This window comes from Theobroma cacao, chromosome 4 (assembly GCF_053813885.1).
Source record: "Theobroma cacao isolate CCN51 chromosome 4, ASM5381388v1, whole genome shotgun sequence".
In the NCBI taxonomy this organism is placed as follows: domain Eukaryota; kingdom Viridiplantae; phylum Streptophyta; class Magnoliopsida; order Malvales; family Malvaceae; genus Theobroma; species Theobroma cacao.
The window spans coordinates 37,777,969-37,797,968 of NC_142642.1; the positions used below are offsets into that span (position 1 = coordinate 37,777,969).

Below are 20,000 nucleotides of genomic sequence, written 5' to 3' on the forward strand. Positions count from 1 at the left end.
ATGAGCCTGTTTAACAAATGCATCTTCCAAATGATTGAAAGGAATATCAATCAGCCAAAGCACATGCCACTAAATCAAGTCATTCAAATAAAGGTCTAAACTTTGAATAATTAAGGGATTAAATATTTAGGTAAAAAATAATGCAACCCAAGGCCAACTGAGAGACATCCAGCTATTTGGTAATGACAATGGTGGAAATATGTAGAAAGGGCCAATGTATAAATTCCCTGCATATATGAGATTCCATAGAATTACTCATTTCGAGTTTTCAACTCTTCACAAATGGCTAAAAACAGTTCATCTCAGCAGAATGAATCAGATCTCTGGTTTTCATCTTTTCTCTAGGAAGAGATAAAACCGGTGCAAGTCAGTTCTTAAGACAGCTGATTCTGAAACTTCCAAGAATCAAACTAAATTGTATCAGCATCCCCTAAGCCGTGACGACAACAACCATCTTCACAGGATTTCCAGAAGCAACGACATTACAAGGGAAAGCCTTGTTTAGTAATTAAGGGTCATGGAAACAAACCGTTGCAAATTGGATATCTCCAGGCAAAAACAATCAACACTCAAAACCCACATAATTAATTCAACTCCAATTGCTTTCAAGTGATACTCAAAACCCCCCAAAAATTATGCAATTAAAATTCAACACCAAAATAATTGATAATGCATAATAAAAATACAGTCTTTTCAGAAAAAAGATAAATAGATACCTAAATTTCGGATATTGGGTTTTAAAGAGGAAGTAGCAATGATTAGTTTAAACTTGAATAGTTATAGATATAATATATTAGTTGTGAATAAAACTTCATTATGATTAATGAATGAAACTTAGGCATTTCATCTTTATAAAACGAAAAAGAAAATCAAGGCATTTCCATCAAAACAATTATTATTCCCTTATTATATATGTAGCATCCAAATCCAATAATATACTTTAAGAATTAAATGATCATCAATCAATATATAAATAAGAACATTTATAATTAAAATGATCATCAATCAATTAAATAGATATGTATAAGGCAAGTAATTGAATCATTGTATAATGTGTAAAGTGCATGAAACTGTCAAATTTATGCATAATATCTATTTTTTTTTTCTTTAAACAAGGTAACTTAATACCTTCTTCTTAAACAAAAATATAATAGCTTATATATAGTCAGTATATATGTTAATGTAGAGTTTAATGGGCCGAACACGATAAATATGAAAAACAAAAATCGTTCTTTTGTCACTGATAAAAATCAGATTTTCAAAAAAAAAAATTTCACACTCAATCATTATTTTTATTAATTACAAATAATCTTATTATCTTAAAATAACACGCAAATGGGTAAAGTTTTAGGCGATTCGTGTAGTGACGTCGGAGAAGGGGGATGGGAGGTCGATGGCGGTGATGTCGAGGAATTCTCGCCGGGGGGGGGGGGGGGGGGGGGTGGCAGATTGCGGTGAGGGATTGGTCGGTTTCTTTTAAGCTATAGATGAAAGTTGACACTTTTTTGGGTGAAGTAGAAAAAAAAAAAGAAAAGTAAAAAACCCCAAAAGTTTGAAGTCAGAAAGTGGGAAGAGGTTTCTGCATTAACATTTAAAGATACATTGAGGTTAAATGGGTTAGATTTTGGACAATTCGAGTAATGGCATCGAATAACGAAGTGGTAGGTCGACGACAGTTACATTGAGGAAGTCTAATCATGAGCAATGGATTGCAGTTAGTGATTGAGCAATTTCTTTTAAGCTAGAGAGCAAAGTTGACGTTCTTTAAAAAAAAAAAAAAAAGTAGGAAACCCTCAATATTTGGGAGTAAAATTAAGATAGGTTTAGGGGTTGGGTTTTTCATCCAAGCTCACAATTTTACCTCAATTTTGGTCTGAACTTTGGATATAGTTTTTAAGCTAAAGCCTAACTCGATCCGGTCTCCTTAAATTATTTTATTAATAAATAATGTATGTTTTCTTTCATTTTAATTTTAAAATATTTATTTAAAATATTATTATATTCTGATAATTAAACAATATGTAAATGAGCAATACATGGTTAGGCTCAACTTCGAAAAGGAAGCCTCGGGCTTGGGTTAAACTTTAAAAGAAAAAAGGTTTAATGAGCTCCGTCTATGACCAGCACTTTAGATTCTGTCTTTCTTATATATGAAATATTATTTAATTCAAAAATAAGAACAATCAATTAAATATAAAATTTACAAAGATAGGTCATGAATGTATGATTTTAATTAATATTATTTATTTTTGTTAGTTCAAAGGGTAATATATAATTATTTTTTCTTATTTTCATATTATAGTGATTCATTTTAATTTTAATAAATAGTTATTTATTATATTCAAAATTTACGATTATAGTGAGGTGACTTTAAAATTTCAAGATAATTTTCACATACTCGAGTGCACAAAATTAATTATTACTCTATAATTAGCACATTGAACTTTACGACTTTGAATTAAACTCTTTTTATAATAAATTCGTTTGCAACTCCGCTGCCAATTTCGCCCAAAAATCCACGTCGTCCACTCTGGTTGGATAATATTGTCTCAGGTTTCACTACGGCTACCATCGTCCTCCTCCTCCTCCTCCTATCTCACCCCACGCCTTCCTGACGACAAACTCTTCTTCGGTCCTCTTCTCCCTATAACCACAAGCCCAAGGTAACGTCTTTCCAATTTCACTTCTCCGCTTCTTTTTTTTATAAAACTTCAGCGTCGAAGCCGAGAATGAAGCTACTTCGTTATTTTCTTCTCACCTCCTCCTCAAAATTTGACCTCAATTAGTAATTACAAAAAATTGTAATTAAACATTAATTGTGCTTAAAAACCATTTGCCATTTTTTTTTTTTACTTTTGTAATCACTTATGTTCGCCTTTCTGTTTGCATACATAATTGGGACTTAACCAACCCTGGAAACTTGAGATACTGTCAATTAAGTCCAGACTCACAAAACCCAAAAAGACTCCTGCTACGAACCCCACTACATTACTTAAAGAACCTCACAAGTATTTTGATCAAGTAAGCATCACCCTCCGTTCTGGTGATGGCGGCCACGATGCAATCCTTATAGCATGCCTGACCAACAAAAAGCTGCGAAGTCACTCACAAGGAAAACATGAGAATAAAGAGAAGACAAAGAAGAAACCCTCATATAAAAGGGGTTTTGATGGTTCACTTATCTTTCCAATGAGTGGTCATGGTGGAGATGTAGTGATTTATGCCGATGAAAGAAAAGACACATTACTGGAATTTCATGAGAAGAGCCGGTATAATGCAAAACGTGGTGGCAATGTTTATGCCATGGACGTTTTAACTTCTCGATTGCTTGACGGCCTTACTGCCTGTAGGTTTGTGATGCTTCTCTATTAGATACCATCTAAGACACCTGGCTTTTCATTTAGGGAAACTGAGTGTCAATTGTAAAACGTACCTAAGAGTAGGTCAGGGCATACAATGAAGCTGCACCCCTTTTTTTTAATAGTACAGTTGATTACTAAGCGATTTGGAATTGGACTTAAATTTAACTATTTGGGTCGTGGAAGATGAAGATAGGGGCAAATCGTGTAATTGGACTAAAAAAAGGGTTTTGCTGCTTAGGATTATAGGTAAATTAGTAAATGTTTAATATCGTTGATCTTTTGAGATGAAATATTTATTTTGAAATTAGATCTAAAGTTGAATTGTATGACAAAAGCTCAATGACTTGGATATATTTTATCCTTATTTAATATATATTATATTTCAAAGGTGATGAGGGCGTGAGGAGATTTACTTGTTGAAATGCATGTATGCTGTTTAATGTGTTGAGAGGAACCTATGGGCGAGGCGGTCTGAGGAAGAGCCATATAGTTCTGTCATGGTTGGATTAGAGGATTTCATCTTTCCAAATATACTTGTTCTCTTGAGAGCTTGTAGATGACATTGATCGTAGTTTAGCTTGTGCTTGATTCCTTGATGTGCGCGTATTCCTAATATTGGTTATAGTTCCTTGTTACAAGCACTGTTGCTAATCGTAGTCTACTTTTAACCTGTACATGAATAGTTAAGCTGCAGTTAGGCTATACCGGTTTTAGTCATGTTTGGTTAGTAACAGGTAAATTGATGATTTTAGATTTGTGGATATTTTGTTTATGTATTTATTGGAAACAATGCTAGGATGGTGCTTAAGGGGACAAAAAGAGTTTGATCTCAGCAACATGCCTTTCATCTTTTCTGGAGAGAATGCTTAGAGAAGGTGGGGCACTAGAGAATGCCAGGTTCCCATTACAGACAATTTTCAGCTTTTCTATTCCTTAAGGATCTTCAAACAGCTGCAAATGTTATCCACTTTAGTTTCTTCAATAGTGGCAAGTTTGGTTTGCTATGTGTTTTGTCGACATTGATATGTTTCATTTCATATGGTTCAAAAGCCCTTTGGTGGGCCTATAAATATTCATAAAATCTTGATTGTGGCATGCTCCATGTGCGTACACGGTCATATTGAACAGATGGCCTTTACGGACAGGAATCTCTTTCTTTTGTTACATTACTTTAAACTTGTTTGCTGTGGTTCACAAACCTGTCTTTTACTCTCTTTAAGTTATTTATAGATTTCTATCCGATCACCTTGAATTTTGCAGTCTGGGTTGCTGCGAATCTTGTCATTTTCTTAAACATTCATCGTACCACTCTATTGTGTTACTGTTTGGTGCCAACCAGTGACAGTGGATTCTTGGACTCTCATTTCTTTATTTTAGTTGACTGAGCCCAATTAGTTAGCCAGTCTGTTAAATGTCTTGACTTGCACCTGTGAGTGTTTCCACATCTTGTCAGCAGCCACTCCGAGAGCAGAATTTTTTTACCTGCTGTTCAAAATATATAGTCCAACCCTATCTAAGTTTTTTTCAAGCTTCAGCCGCACCTCATTACCTCTTTGGTCTTTGGCCTTAGCCGCTTCTCTGAATCCCCTTGCCGTGCTCGTTCGTTGTCGGAGGTGTGAGCCGCGCCTACTTGCTGCTTCTCTCTCTTTGTCGTGCACTGTCGTTCACCTTTTTACCTCTTTGCTGTGCGTCGTCGTTTGCCTGTTTGCCGCGTCTGCTGCTGTACCAGTGAGCCCTTTTGCATCTTTGCTTACATTGTTTGATTTGTGTTTTGAATGGTAAATAATGTAAACAATTTGTGTTTTGGGTCAAGTTTTTCTAATAGAATTTAGTGCATATTTGATTGTGGCGAACGGAAAAGTCATTCCCTGCTTAATCTTAATTCTTTTTTAAGAAGATGTTCGTTTTACGAAATGATTATTTTCGAGAGAGAAGTTGAAATAGTCATTATTGACCTCCTTTGATAATGTCTACTCCAAATGTGAAAAAATAGACTAAAAACATTATTAGACAAAAATACTCTTAATCAATTTTAAAAATTATTATGTTATATAAGATATAGATTATTTATTTATCCTCTGATTGCCATTTGTTTAGTGTCTTCTATTTTGGACTCCTATTAACTTGTCTTTTATGTCTTGAGCAGCCTATAGATAACTCAGCAACGAGGAGTTCCAGAGAGTCAGTGTGCTGACCTTGCCCCATATATGGATCCCTCAAATTCCATTTCCTCTGACGAACAGACTGTGCAAGCAGAGATCTCCACCCGTTTGAAAGGTGAATTATACAAGGCTGCACTTGATGGCAATGTCGAAGCATTCATTGCTTACCAGGGGCCTCTTCATTGCCTGGTGACCCCAAACCAAAACACAGTGCTCCATATTTATTTGGCAATCCCAAATTACAGGATTATAGCCTTTTGGCCTTTTAAATTCAGAATCCCACTCAAAAATTCAAGATCCACCAACTTTGTGGAAGAAATTGTTAACAGGAGCCCATCACTACTACTGAAACCCAATGCCAAAGGTGAAATTCCTTTGCAAATTGCAGCGAGGTTTGGGCATGCTAACATAGTGGAGCTTCTTGTCAAGCGCGCAAAAGCTGAACATAGACACCTAGAGAACGGGATAGAACCAGCAAAGCGGATGCTGAGAATGACGGATAATGAGGAAAATACAGCTTTGCATAAAGCAATTCGATATGGCCATCTTGATGCGGTTCATGCATTGATTCAAGAAGACCCTGGTTTCTCATATTCTGTTAATAAAAGCGGCGAGACTCCACTTTACATTGCAGCTAGGAGAGGATATCATCGCTTGGTGAAAGTGATATTAGATAAATGTGAATCCGCTAAACATGATGGCCCCTGTGGTAGAACAGCTTTGCATGCAGCAGTTATGGCTGCTGATAGAAGTAAGTTTATGGAAAGTAATTTGTTTTTTGCTTTAAAGAAAATCAAACATTGATAATAAGTCATAAAATATAGAATTCTTTGAAAAAAAACATATATGGGGTGACCTTTTATTAATATTATTGTTATTTTAAATTTCATATAGGGAGTACAAGAGAAATCTTACGGAAGAGATCGAATTTGACAAAAGCAACAGATGAAAATGGACGGACTCCGCTTCACTATGCTGCACATATCGGTTACCGGTACCAAATTGTGAAGCTATTGTTGGAATGTGATGAATCTGCAGCCTACATAACTGATAAAGAGAAGATGACACCTCTTCTTATGGCGGCTAGGCAAGGCCATAATCTGACAATGAGAGAGATTATCAATCATTGTCCAGGCTGTTGCGAAATTGTGGACAAAAGAGGCTGGAATTTTTACCACTTTGCTGCCGCTTCTTTACCTATCACAAACTTGCATGAAATATTCTTTGGACCTAATTGTAGAAGACTTGTAGACGAAGAAGATATCCATGGAAACACGCCTTCTCAGGTGTTTGCGGCTTCCCGCTTATCTCCTCCAATTGGTACTCTTGATTTTGTTACAGATGATATGGTAACGATTAGAAAGGACAACCTTGATTCCAAGAAAAAGGTAATTGCAAATAACATTTAGGACACTTTAGAGCCATTATATTTCTTTCATTAAAAAAAAAAACCTACTGTATATGTTTCTAATTTCGAGTATAAAAATTTTAGGGGTTACAAATAACTTCAACAATGTTTTCCAACTCTATTATGATTCCTAAAAAGGATAAGGAATGTGGTTGTAGGAACAAATCTTCCAATTATTAGATGAAGTCGGAAGTGGGGAAGTGGCCGGTGTAGCAGTTAGGCCGCTACTCGTGCGTAAGAAGGGAAACCACCAGGGCTTTGATAAGGACAGAGAGGCTCGAGCAGTGGTGGCAGGGCTTATCGTCACCGTAACATTTGCCGCAGCACTTACCTTACCCGGTGGCTACAAGAGTGATCAAGGCACAGCAATGCTAAGTCATAACTATGCTTTCAATGCATTTGTTATAGCAGATGCCATAGCCATGATTTCCTCTGTGTTAGTTATTAACTTTAACTTATGGTCCTCGCGACCCAATGTAACTGGAAGAGAACGTCAATATTCAACACACCTCATGGCGATGTTCGCCGGTATTGCTGAAGTAGCGCTGGTGGTAGCTTTCGTCACAGGCTTATATGCTGTGTTAAAACCTTCCTCGGCACTTGCTATTAGCACTTCCATCATTATCTTGGGCTTCTTTATATGCTATTATCGGTTGAGTCTTAAAATTGTAGATGTTCTTTAGATCAGTTGTTTTAATTGCTTGAGCATATTTAAGTCCGCAGAGAACCACTAGGTATGACATTTTAAACAAAAATTACTTATTATTGAATAAAAGGGTTTACTTTACATGTTATTGAATAAAATAACTTACCTTTAAACGTAATGGAGTAAAAATATTTACTCTGCTCTCTTTTTTTTTTACATTTATCATGCACATTTTTTTTTTTGTGTGTTTTATATAAGAAGACAAAAAGGGGAGACGGGATTCTAATATGAGATCCTTAACCAACTCTCTTAAGGAGGAAGTAGCAATTAGGTTAAACTTGAATCCTTATAGCTATAATATATATGATTAAGGAATGAAAATTAGGGATGTCATAATATCTTTAGAAAAACGAAAAAGAAAATCAAGGCATTTCCATCAAAACAATTATTATTCTTTTATTATATCCTTATTATATATGTAGCATCCAAATCCAATAATATCCTTTAAGAATTAAATGATCATCAATTAATATATAAATAAGAACCTTTATAATTAAAATGATCATCAATCAATTAAATAGAAATATATAAGGTCCGTAATTGATGTCCATTGTATAATGTTTAAGTGCGTGACACTGTCACATTTATGCAAAATATCTAATTTTTTTTTTTAAACGAAGGTAACTTAATATTTTCTTCTTAAACAGAAATATCAATAATTTGTATTTATTTCTTTTGGTACGTGTAATAGTCGGTATATATGTTAATACAGAGTTTAAGTGGCGGACCATGATAAATATGTGAAAAATAAAAAACATTCTTTTGTCACTAATAAAAATCAGATTTTCAAAAATTTATTTTACACTCAATCATTAGTTTTATTAATCACCTATAATAGTTTATCTTAAATTATCTATTTATAATAAAACAAATAGCAAATTGTATGTAATTCTCTTATGATTTTAAATTAATTGTATACAACTATATGCAATCTCAATCATTTATATATGTGAGATCTATTTAGATTTCTTGCAAATTTTATATTGATTTTAAACAATTTGTAATTGCAATTAATAATTGTAAAACCATAATAATACAAAAATTTGAACTTGATATGAATTTCTTTCCTGGTTATTAATAACATTATTATGTGTGATTTAAAACATGTATAATATCTAAAAAAGATTTTAAACTATTTTGAAAATTTTAAATAAATTTTTATTTTTTTATTGTGTTCAATCAAATTTTTATATTTTATTTTAAATAAAAAATGTCATTATAATTAATGATTTATCAATTATTATTAATTAAAATGACACTTGTCAATTTTATATGAAATGTCGTTAATCTAACAAGCTGACATCAGCCTCCACCTCAATGCCACATAATTCCTTTTTTTTTAAAAAATGAATTTATTAACCTTAGCAGTCAAAAAATGTCATTATTAGTCTAAGATTGTAATTGTCAACATTTAATTCCACATAATTCCTAATCTATAATATTTAATATCACGTCATTTGCCACATGACAATGATAACATCAAAATAACAAATTAATCTGTCACGTAATAGATGATGTGACATAAAAGTGCCAATTATATCGTTGATTAACAGAATTAATCAACAGTTAATAAGAATAGCTTATTTTATCTAAAATAAAAATTTAAGGACTTAATTGAATGTAATAAAAGGTTAGAGTTTTAATTAACTTTTTTGACATAGTTTAGGGAATTATTTGAGTATTTAGTCATATAAAAATTACTAGTATCATTTTGATTAATGATAGTTAATCAACAGTTAATTATGTGTTTCTATTTAATCCAAAATAAAAATATAAGACTTAATTAAAGATAAAAATAAATTTATTTAAATTTTTTATATAATTTAAATTTTTTTTCAAATATAATGTCACTTATCAATAAGGATGGTGCAGGCCCTTTTTACATGATTTTGGTTTCCTAACATTTTTAAGGAAATTGCAACATATTTGTTGAATAATCCTATTCATCTTCGTCAACGTCATACACAATAAAACCTCAATAAATTAATACTTGATAAATTAATAATTTTGATTAAATAATATTTTTGATCGGTCTCAATTTAGGACTAACATGGTAAATTAATAATTTGTTAAATTTATAAGATAATACATTTAAAAAAACCATTGATCCCACTTAATATATAAATTAATAATCTCCTTATACATTAAAATTAGATATACATGACTCAATTAAAAGGCCTTTGTAAAATATAAATCCAATGTTATTTGCTTCTTCTTGAAATTGATGTCTCATTAGACTTCATCTTTAATTATTTTTAGTACATTAAAAGGTTTTGATGTAGTATTCTCGTATTGTAAGAGAAAATTAAGTAATGTGATTGTTGCTTTGAATGCATCTTGATCATATTTGATATTGTTGTTTGGCTTACTTATAAGTTAAACTTTCTGACACCCACTATTGCAATTGCTTTTGGGTGCAATTTTGATTTTTTATACTGTACATGTTCACATAACACTTTATATATTTCATTCGTCATTATTGATTTCTTTACATATTAAGAAGGTTATTGTGTTTTGTTTTACCGTTTGTGATATTATAAGTTCTTTTTATAGATGTTTTTATTTGACTTAATATTCATGAAATATATTAATTAAGTATATATCGAATGAAATTTTAATTTCTTGTAAAAATAGATAGATTCATGACTTCTATTTAATAAGATTAATTACATTTATGAACTTGTTTTGATTAAACAAATATATAGAATAATGATAATTAATAATTCGATAGCATTTGTATAATCACAATACACAATACATATATTAAGTTTAATGTTTTAAAAAAAATAAAAAATACCTTAATAAATTAATTTTTTATTGATTAATATATAAATTAATAAATTATTTATTTGTCGATTAAATAATATTTCGTTTAATTAATAACTTTTCATGATCTCAATAGTATTAATTTATAGAAACTTTATTGTAATAATATTCAAATGTTACAATTTCTTAAAGCAAGAAGTCCGACAGGTTTTTGGTAGGAATAACCTGCACACATACCTATCCATGGTAGAAAAAGTTAAAAATATTTATTTTTTATAATTTATAATTAAAATTTAAATATTTTAATTTGGTGAGAGAACGAGAGAGGCTGAATGAGGAAAGATCATATCCCTCTTAATAATTATTTTTTATTTTTATAATTCAAATACCAATCACAGCAATTATCTGAAAATATATGCTCCGTATAACAGCTGCATCAGGACAACATCATCATGTTGCAGGACATATCACTGAAATTTGGGATTCCGCTCACTCAACATCGAAGCAGGAAGTAACAACAATTCCTTTCAATATCAACGGTGACCAGAAAATTATGCAAATTTCAAGCACAATGAGAAAGGAAACACGCATTCACCTCAATATTGGCTCATTTGTTCAGAGTCAGACTACAGAATTCCTATATTGAGAGGACATCCATCTACATGACCCCTAATCTTTACAAGAAGGGTGGAAGGTAATTTAACAAATGTACATATATTATATATACTGCTTGCATTACCCAGAAACATTTCTTCATCACTGTGAAACCACAAGAACAAATGTATAAACACAGTAACTTTTGCTATACAACCATTCATTCACAGGTCCACTTCATCAGACCATGGCAATGAAATTGGTCCAAGTGAATCGGCATTTAGGCTGGCTAGCAACTCAAAGTCCCTACTTGCACTTATCCATCTTACTGCAAGCACCAAGAAACAAACCACAACATCCTTCTCTATCTTTGAAAGGTCATCACTTATGAAGACTGGTTTCGCACCAGGCACATAGTGGTAATTCGGCATTTTCCAAGCTGACAGATAAGCTATTCTCACAGGTCCACATCTCAAGAACACACCACGATGACATATGTGGTGTACAACTCCTTGCAATACTTCTCCCTTGAAGGGCTTGAAGGTCCGACAAGTAAACACCACAGTGAAGACCATATTCCCTGACTCATCCACAACATCACCTTTACCTATGCTCTTCAAGCTAGTTACAGAAAGGAAGTAACCATGATCCTCACTGGCTCTCTCCTTAAACAGGTCCTCAAGTAGCAATACTAGAATGGACCTCTGTGAAACCAGTCCTCTTTTATCCAAGTTTCCAGCATGCACCTTCACATCCCTTTGCAATTCCACTTCAGAAAACATATCTTGTATCAACTTCAGAAAGACAAAAAAATCAGAATCAATAGAAAGGTCATAACAAATTAAACATCTGCTTCTAGAAAAGAACTTGTAAGACTCAATGATTAAAACAGAAATAAATCAGATGACATACCACGTAAATCAAGTAATTACAATAAGTGTTCAAACTATGAAGAATTAATGGATTAAAGGTTACAGAGAAAAATAAGAAAGAAAACAAAGTTGGACCATGACATAATGATATTCTTAAGAAAGCTGGTCTGAAATTTGAGGAAAGTAAAATAGATTATGCTAGCAGCTCTGTTAACAATTATACCAATGCCCCCCTCCACTCCCACCAAGCATCATGCAAGTGGAATGGAAGTTCCACGAAAGTTCACATATGCAACAAGTTTATACTTTTATCAGAAAGCTAGATCTTTCAATAGGAAGCCCTTTCAATATAATGAATAATGGGCTTCTCTCATGCAAAAACACGATATACATAGGTCATAAGCATGCTCTCAATATTTTTAAATTTTCTTATAATTTTTTGTTGTTTTGGCAAGAACAACTTCCTGAAATACTTCTGCCAGAAGGGTATGAAGAGATGAGAACATAGATGCACACATCTACATCACCCATGACCCATCCTTTGGCTATAAAATTATACACCAAGCTATTTAATACAAGAAAGAAGCCATCACCATTGCTGGATTTCTCTCTGAACTAGTGCACCAGTAGGCATGCTTCAATACCTCCACAAAACCAGCCCATTTGTACCCAAGATTCTAGCAAGAACTGGAAGATCACTTGATGATTCATTCCACTTTCATCTCTACTTAAAAAAGGTCAAGCTAAACAGGACAAACAAAAGGACATCATCATAGACCAATGAGCCTGTTCAACAAATGCATCTTCCAAATGATTGAAAGGAATATCAATCAGCCAAAGCACATGCCATTAAATCAAGTCATTCAGATAAAGGTCTAAACTTTGAATAATAAAGGGATTAAATATTTAGGTAAAAAATAATGCAACCAAAGCCAACTGAGAGACATCCAGCTATTTGGTAATGACAATGGTGGAAATATGCAAAAAGGGCCAATGTATAAATTCCCTGCATATATGAGATTCCATAGAATTACTCATTTCAAGTTTTCAACTCTTCACAAATGGCTAAAAACAGTTCATCTCAGCAGAATGAATCAGATCTCTGGTTTTCATCTTTTCCCTAGGAAGAGATAAAACCGGTGCAAGTCAGTTCTTAAGGCAGCTGATTCTGACACTTCCAAGAATCAAACTAAATTGTATCAGCATCCCCCTAAGCCATGACGACAGCTACCATCTCCACAGCCTTTGTAGAAGCAACAACATTACAAGGGAAAGCCTTGTTTAGTAATTAAGGGTCATGGCATCAACCCGTTGCAAATTGGATATTTCCAGACCAACATTTCTGAAAGAAATTATGGGAAAAAGAGATTCTCTTTCCATCTTAGTGCTAAAACAGCAAACTCCAATCCTTTGAACTTGGACCAGATAAGTTTCAAAATTTAATATTTTCTTTTGCACCAAAAACAATCAACACTCAAAACCCACATAATTAATTCAACTTCAATTGCATTCAAGTGCTACTCAAAACCCCCAAAGTTATTCAATTAAAATTGAACACCAAAGCAATTGATGATGCATAAACAAAATACTGTCCTTCCAGAAAAAGATAAACAGATACCTAAATTTTGGATATTGGGTTTTGCGGGAAACAACCTGGCTAGCTGCAAACCGCTAAATAGGCTTTCTTATTCTTGCTTCCGCCAAACAACGGTTTCTCCGCCGGGGGAAATCAGAAAACCGGAACGCCGAGCTCAGCGTAGATAGTGCCAACTATGGTTCGATAAAGTGCGCACGTTTTCTTTTGGGATTTGTTTAGTTTAGTTGGTTTTCCAAAACCATAGGCCAAGCTCTTACCAAAGGCACATTTATATCAATGTCACCGATTTTATATTAATAAATATCTTTTAATTTATAAATGTAGTAAAATTTTTATAAATTAATAATTTGGAGAGTAGGAAAATTTATTAATTAATTAAAATATTATTTAATTAATAAATTAATAATTTATTATTTTATATATAAATTAATAAGATATTTTTTATTTTTTAAAACTTTGAACTTAATATTTAATTATCGAATTACGAATTATCATTATTTTATATATTTATTTCATCAAAACAAGTTCATAATTAAAATTAGTCTTATTAAATAGTAATTATAAATTAATTTACTTCTGCAATAAATTAAAATTACTTTTGATATATACTTAATTAGTATATTTCATGAATATTAATTTAATCAAAACTTTATATAAACAGAACATATAATATCATAAACGATAAAACTAAATAATATGATTTTTCATCTTAAAAGTGTAAATTAATAATGACAAAGGAAAAGTTAATGAGACATCAATTTAAAAAAATAAATAAATAATATTGAAATCATATTTTACAAAAGCTTTTTAATTAACTCGTGTATATATATAATTTTAATATATAAATAAATTATTTTGATGTATGAGGCTATTATTAATTTATATATCAAGTGAGATGTATATGTTTTTTTAAATATATTATCTTATAAATTTAACGAATTATTAATTTATCACGTTAATTTTAAATCAATATTGATCAAAAATATTATTTAATTAAAATTATTAATTTATTAAATATTAATTTATAAATTTTACCAAAAGTGAATTTTTTCACCTACACGTGTAGGATCGAGGTAAAACTAATACAATCAAAACTTAGTTAACTCTTTTGATATATGTTATTTATTTGAATATTGTGTTATTTAATTTATTTTGTTTTTATAATACTTTAAAAAAATCATATTTCATAAAATGTGTAAATATTAATAGTATTAATCAATAGTATTTTTTTTTAAACAAAAGAAAATTTGCACTTCCTCATCAGTAAAATTTTAATTTTTAAAAGTATTGATTATTATTTAAACCTATAGTTTGCATTTTAATTTTTAAAACTAAAAAAAGTAATAAAATAAAGAGACAAATTACTATGGAAAAGGTTTTATACCAGCACTGTTTTTATATTTCTCCAGGATTAAGATTTGAGATTAGTTAACCTGCTATAGGAAAACTCCAAGCTATATTTGGATTAGAATCCTCGTGCAACCAAACAGGCCTCAGATATTTCTTCCCCGCCATGGATAATAATAGTCACCAGACACAAGCCTTTAAACCCTCCCCCCAAAACCTCCAAATCCAAATATCGTTTGTTAAAATACCAGTCTCTCTTCCCCTCTGATTCTTTTATGCATTTTTTCTTCAACTAATCAATGACTCTATTACCCACTCGCCAATTCCATCCAGCAACAACAACAAAATCAACCTTCTTGGATTCGTTTCAAACCCGTCTCTCCAAGTTCCATGGCCTCCCTCTCCCTTTTTGCAGTTATGATTCATCAAATTTCCCTCTCAAAACCTCAACTTTGTATGCAGCTAACTATACTGTCACTTCAAACTCACTATTTCACCAATACCCGAAAAGCAAAACCAAAGCTTTTCCCACCAAGGATCCTACCTTTAGAAGTAATTGGTTAGATAGTTGGAACAAAACCCACAAAGGATTTGGGCCTAAACCACCCAAAACAGTGTTCAATTATAGAAAAAAGGGGGATGTATGGAGCTTGTCTTATTCTCAGAGTGATAACAATGGGAGGAGTAGTAGTAGTACAATGGAGAAAATAGTGGAGAAATTGAAGAAATTTGGATACATTGGAGAGGAAAATGAGCAGAAAGAAAAGGGTGAGGAAGAGCCAAAGAGAGTGATTGAAAGAGGGTCTATAGAGGATATTTTTTATGTGGAAGAAGGAATGTTACCAAATAATAGAGGTGGATTTTCAAAAGAGTCACCTTTGGGGATGGAAAATGTGTTTGGAAGTGATGGGGAAGTGAGGTTTCCGTGGGAAAAGAGAAAGGAGGACGAGGAGGAAGGGGGGTGGACAGCGAGAAGAGATAGTAAAACTTCGTTGGCAGAATTGACTCTGCCTGAGTCTGAACTTAGGAGGTTAAGGAACTTGACGTTCCGGACGAAGAGTAAGGTGAGAATTAAGGGTGCTGGTGTTACTCAGGAGGTGGTGGATACAATTCATGAGAAGTGGAAGACTGAGGAGATTGTCAGGTTAAAGATTGAGGGGGCACCTGCTCTTAATATGAAAAGAATGCATGAGATATTGGAGGTTTGCTTCTGATGAACTTTAATTGCTTTTGTTTAGTTCTGTTTTTGTAAATTTGTAGAAAGTTTTTAAAATTTTTCCTTGGAATTTAGTCCAAATAAGAGAGGAATAAACCAAATTGATAAATGAAAATGTGAAATTAAGTACATTTTTTGAGTCCTCACCAATAATTGAATCTTGACTTTTGAGAATTTAAATACGTTTTCGAATGCCATGTTTACTCCAAACTTTTGCTGGTTGGGCAGTGATATGATTTCACCTGTTGACTGTTGTACCAAAAAAAAAAAAGGAAGTATAAGTAATAGACTAACAGGATAATTTTAGGGGACAATAATATGTAAGAATGTTATAATACTATCTCAATCTCTGAAAAGTTTGTTACTCTGTCTTTCGCTAATTTTGCTTTTTCATCTTTTTTTTTATTGCAGAGAAAAACTGGAGGATTAGTAATTTGGAGGTCCGGGACATCTGTTTCTTTATATAGAGGCGTGAGTTATGAGGTTCCTTCAGTGCACCTAAGCAAACGAATATATAAGAGAAACGAGACATTTACATATGCCTTACCATCCGTGTCTGATAAAACTAAGGATCTTTCTAGCTTGGGCTCTCATAAAGATGTGGTTTCACCTCAAGCAAACTCTGAAACTGCTGCTGAAGGGAATAAAGATACAGAATCATTGCCAGAAATAAGGTATGAGGATGAAGTAGACAAGCTGTTAGAGGGCCTGGGTCCCAGGTACACAGATTGGCCAGGATGTAATCCATTACCAGTTGATGCAGATTTGCTTCCTGGAATAGTTGCTGGGTATCAGCCTCCATTTAGAGTACTTCCTTATGGAGTAAGATCTTCTCTCGGACTAAAGGAAGCAACATCTTTGAGAAGACTTGCCAGAGTTCTTCCTCCACACTTTGCTATAGGTATGCTACATTTTCTTGGGTCACCGCATATGATCTGAAGGTGGTTCTTTTGAATGTTTAATGAAGTATACATCTCCAGGTAGAAGTAGGCAGCTCCAAGGTCTGGCTGTGGCCATGATTAAATTGTGGGAAAAAAGTTCTATTGCAAAGATCGCACTCAAACGAGGAGTGCAACTGACTACTAGTGAGAGAATGGCTGAAGATATCAAGGTATTTGAACTAAATTGTCTAAATCACTCGGTTTTAATCTCTATGTCAACTAGTATATGATACTTTGGATCCTATTTTTTTGGGTCTGTTTATGTCCCCTGAGCTCCAAAATGTTTTAGGGGAAACAGCTTAGCTTTTTGGATACTTACCGGATAGTGTGCTTATTCATGGCCAAAAGAATGATCTGTGAATGTATTTTATTTTCTTTTCAAGCACATAAGCCAGTGTTAGAGTCTTACTGCCTCTATGTTAGTGGATGTTGTCAACTGTCCCAACTCTCATCTTAATGCCAACTTGCCCTATGTTGTTTGGAATCTAGGTTTCGAAGTCCTTGCCATTGGACCCATGAGGAATAAGTTAAATCAACTTAACTATGGACTAAGCATAACTATTCTTTTTTGTGTGCCATAAGAAGTCCACATTCCTTCAATAATTGGTTAATTCATTCAACTAAATAATGCAGCTTGATCAAACTTCCCATATTCTTCTGTTCTGGCTATCATTATGATTTTAAGAATATATTGGTGATACAGCTGCCTGAATAATTTAATCAGTGTTTCCATTTAATTTTTTTAGAAGAAAACAAACATGATATGTCTTGGTGATGTGGACACTTACTGGTATTGGTATCAGTTACATTTGATAAACTTTTAAGGGCAACTATTTGGATTCTGAAAACACCAGATTGAACAGTTGATAACATACTTCTGTTGATTGGCTGCAGAAATTGACAGGGGGCATGCTTCTCTCTAGAAACAAGGACTTCTTGGTCTTCTACAGGGGAAAGAACTTTTTGTCAGCAGATGTTGCTGAAGCATTAGTGGAAAGGGAGAGATTGGCAAAGTCCCTACAAGATGAGGAGGAGCAAGCACGGTTAAGAGCATCAGCTTTTCTTGTCCCAAGCACTGAAGTGGCTGAGCAATCAGGAGCTGCAGGTACCCTTGGAGAAACTTTGGATGCAGATGCTAGATGGGGAAAGAGGTTGGACAATCATCATAAGGAAAAGGTGATGAAGGAAGCAGAAATCTTGAGGCATGCCAACCTAGTCAGGAAACTTGACAAGAACCTAGCTTTTGTGAGTTCCTTGAATTTTGGGTCACTATGTTTCCATGCATTATTTTTTAGTTTTATATGCTGAAATACTGCCATTACCTGCAATTTGTAGATTTATATGCTAAATAGGTTTGAGTGGGTAAATTTTTCCTTTCAGGCTGACCGAAAGCTATTGAAAGCTGAACGAGCCTTAACTAAGGTGGAAGATTATTTAAAACCAGCAGACAGGCAGGCAGATCCAGAAAGCATAACTGATGAGGAAAGGTTTATGTTTCGCAAGCTTGGGTTGAGGATGAAAGCTTTCCTACTTCTTGGTATCTCTCTTTCTACAAGAATTATACAGTCTTCCATTTCAGAGTTTGAGATTTTATAGGAGTTTAATTTAATATCTTGCTTCAGGTAGACGTGGAGTTTTTGATGGTACTATAGAAAACATGCACTTACACTGGAAATACAGGGAGTTGGTTAAGATCATCATGAAGGCTAAAACTTTTGACCAGGTAAAAAAGGTTGCATTAGCACTTGAAGCTGAAAGCGGTGGAGTTTTGGTTTCAGTTGATAGAATCTCCAAAGGATATGCCATAATTGTTTACCGAGGAAAGGATTATCAGCGACCTTCTACAATAAGGCCAAAGAATCTTTTGACAAAGAGGAGGGCTTTGGCACGTTCAATTGAGCTTCAAAGACGCGAGGTATCTCTCAGAAACTCTTTCTTTGGAAAACACGGAACTACATAGCATGTTGCTTATGCTTTTGATTAATTTACCTTTTAAAATTGCAGACACCTCTGAAATGACTCATTTTCCTTCATATTCCATTTAACAGGCTCTCGTGAAGCATGTTTCAGCTCTGCAGGCTAAAGTGGATAAAATAAGATCTGAAATAGTATAGTTTTCTTATGTAGTTTATTAGCTTTTGCTGTGCTTTGGTTAGCCAGTTTGGTCATGAATATTAATATAGTAACCTTTCATGCACTTTTGATAGGATCAAATGCACAGCATGGAAGAACAAGGAGACGAGGAGTTTTATGACAGATTAGATTCTTCATATCCTACTGATGATGATGACACAGAGGTCTAAATTATTTTTATCACTCTAGATCTGCTGCTGCTTGATGTAAGATAGCTGATCTAACGTGTTGTTTCATTTATTTTTTCTGCCTTGTACAGGAGGAAGGAGATGAGGCATATCTTGAGACATATGAAAGTGAAAATGATGCTGAAGAAGAAAATGATGAATTGATTCACAATCTCCACTTGGAAACAAAATTTCCTTTCCATGACCAACATCATCAGGAGTCAGGAATAGAATCTGATGTTCCTTAAGCAGTTGCAAACACATTTTTCCTCACATCAAGCTAAGAAACTAAGTAGAGACAACAGATGATTTGTCAAATTAGTGGGGAAGCAATAGAAGATCAATGCTTCTTAGAGCTTTGTCATCATGTACAGATCTTTTGGGGCAGATTATTATGTAGATATAAAAGCTATGCAAGACTTCTATCCTCTCTGGTTATGATTTATAAGCCGTTTTTGGTTATTAAATTGGATAGTTTATGGGAAAATGTTTTCACAGATAAATTTTCTGATTTTCAGCAAATTCACACTAATTAGCTTCTACAATCAACCAATAAGTATTCAACTCCACTAACGGGCGAGGGAGCCAAAGACAGCCCCTTGGAAAGTAAAGACAAACCATGATACAGTCGACACCACTGCTGACTATTTGGCCAAAACAGGGTGGAAAGAATAGAGGGTTTTATATGGGTTTCAAATGAGGAGGATGACGTGCAGCAACCTGATTGAT

At 33.4% G+C, this 20,000-nt stretch overlaps 3 protein-coding genes across 11 annotated transcripts; 2 read left to right on the forward strand and 1 right to left on the reverse strand.

The window, feature by feature from the left end:
• Nucleotides 1-4,839: 4,839 nt before the first annotated feature.
• Nucleotides 4,840-7,751, forward strand: LOC18603125 (protein ACCELERATED CELL DEATH 6-like). Its single transcript, XM_018118936.2, has 4 exons — nucleotides 4,840-5,090; nucleotides 5,509-6,275; nucleotides 6,419-6,912; nucleotides 7,091-7,751. The coding sequence occupies exons 2-4, from the start codon at nucleotides 5,570-5,572 to the stop codon at nucleotides 7,613-7,615; spliced, it is 1,725 nt and encodes a 574-aa protein (XP_017974425.2). The 5' UTR covers nucleotides 4,840-5,090; nucleotides 5,509-5,569; the 3' UTR covers nucleotides 7,616-7,751.
• A 3,213-nt stretch (nucleotides 7,752-10,964) lies between these two features.
• LOC18603126 (DNA-directed RNA polymerase V subunit 7-like) lies at nucleotides 10,965-13,716 on the reverse strand. 8 transcript variants are annotated; one of them, XM_088805969.1, is made up of 3 exons: nucleotides 13,524-13,716; nucleotides 12,464-12,557; nucleotides 10,965-11,792 (listed from the first exon to the last, which is right to left on the reverse strand). In XM_088805969.1, the coding sequence occupies exons 2-3, from the start codon at nucleotides 12,464-12,466 to the stop codon at nucleotides 11,223-11,225; spliced, it is 573 nt and encodes a 190-aa protein (XP_088662095.1). In that variant the 5' UTR covers nucleotides 12,467-12,557; nucleotides 13,524-13,716; the 3' UTR covers nucleotides 10,965-11,222. The 8 variants fall into 8 exon arrangements, with proteins under 8 accessions (XP_088662095.1, XP_007034969.3, XP_088662093.1 ...); XM_007034907.3 differs by having other exon boundaries at nucleotides 13,489-13,716; XM_088805967.1 differs by having other exon boundaries at nucleotides 12,464-12,594; nucleotides 13,489-13,716.
• A 1,233-nt stretch (nucleotides 13,717-14,949) lies between these two features.
• CFM3A (CRM family member 3A) lies at nucleotides 14,950-19,738 on the forward strand. Of its 2 annotated transcripts, XM_007034912.3 has the most exons (9): nucleotides 14,951-16,016; nucleotides 16,442-16,931; nucleotides 17,011-17,141; nucleotides 17,866-18,216; nucleotides 18,352-18,508; nucleotides 18,594-18,886; nucleotides 19,020-19,079; nucleotides 19,179-19,268; nucleotides 19,364-19,738. In XM_007034912.3, the coding sequence occupies exons 1-9, from the start codon at nucleotides 15,114-15,116 to the stop codon at nucleotides 19,517-19,519; spliced, it is 2,631 nt and encodes an 876-aa protein (XP_007034974.3). In that variant the 5' UTR covers nucleotides 14,951-15,113; the 3' UTR covers nucleotides 19,520-19,738. The 2 variants fall into 2 exon arrangements, with proteins under 2 accessions (XP_007034976.3, XP_007034974.3); XM_007034914.3 differs by lacking the exon at nucleotides 19,020-19,079 and having other exon boundaries at nucleotides 14,950-16,016.
• The last annotated feature ends 262 nt before the right edge of the window (nucleotides 19,739-20,000 follow it).

Bases quoted from the DNA above. Each gene is read 5' to 3' on its own strand.
- LOC18603125 (XM_018118936.2), top strand. From the start codon at position 5,570: ATGGATCCCTCAAATTCCATTTCCTCTGACGAACAGACTGTGCAAGCA. The intron at 6,276-6,418 runs GTAAGTTTATGG...AATTTCATATAG, and splicing joins AGTTATGGCTGCTGATAGAA to GGAGTACAAGAGAAATCTTA. The intron at 6,913-7,090 runs GTAATTGCAAAT...ATGTGGTTGTAG, and splicing joins ACCTTGATTCCAAGAAAAAG to GAACAAATCTTCCAATTATT.
- CFM3A (XM_007034912.3), top strand. From the start codon at position 15,114: ATGACTCTATTACCCACTCGCCAATTCCATCCAGCAACAACAACAAAA. The intron at 17,142-17,865 runs GTATTTGAACTA...GATTGGCTGCAG, and splicing joins GAATGGCTGAAGATATCAAG to AAATTGACAGGGGGCATGCT. The intron at 19,269-19,363 runs GTCTAAATTATT...TGCCTTGTACAG, and splicing joins CTGATGATGATGACACAGAG to GAGGAAGGAGATGAGGCATA.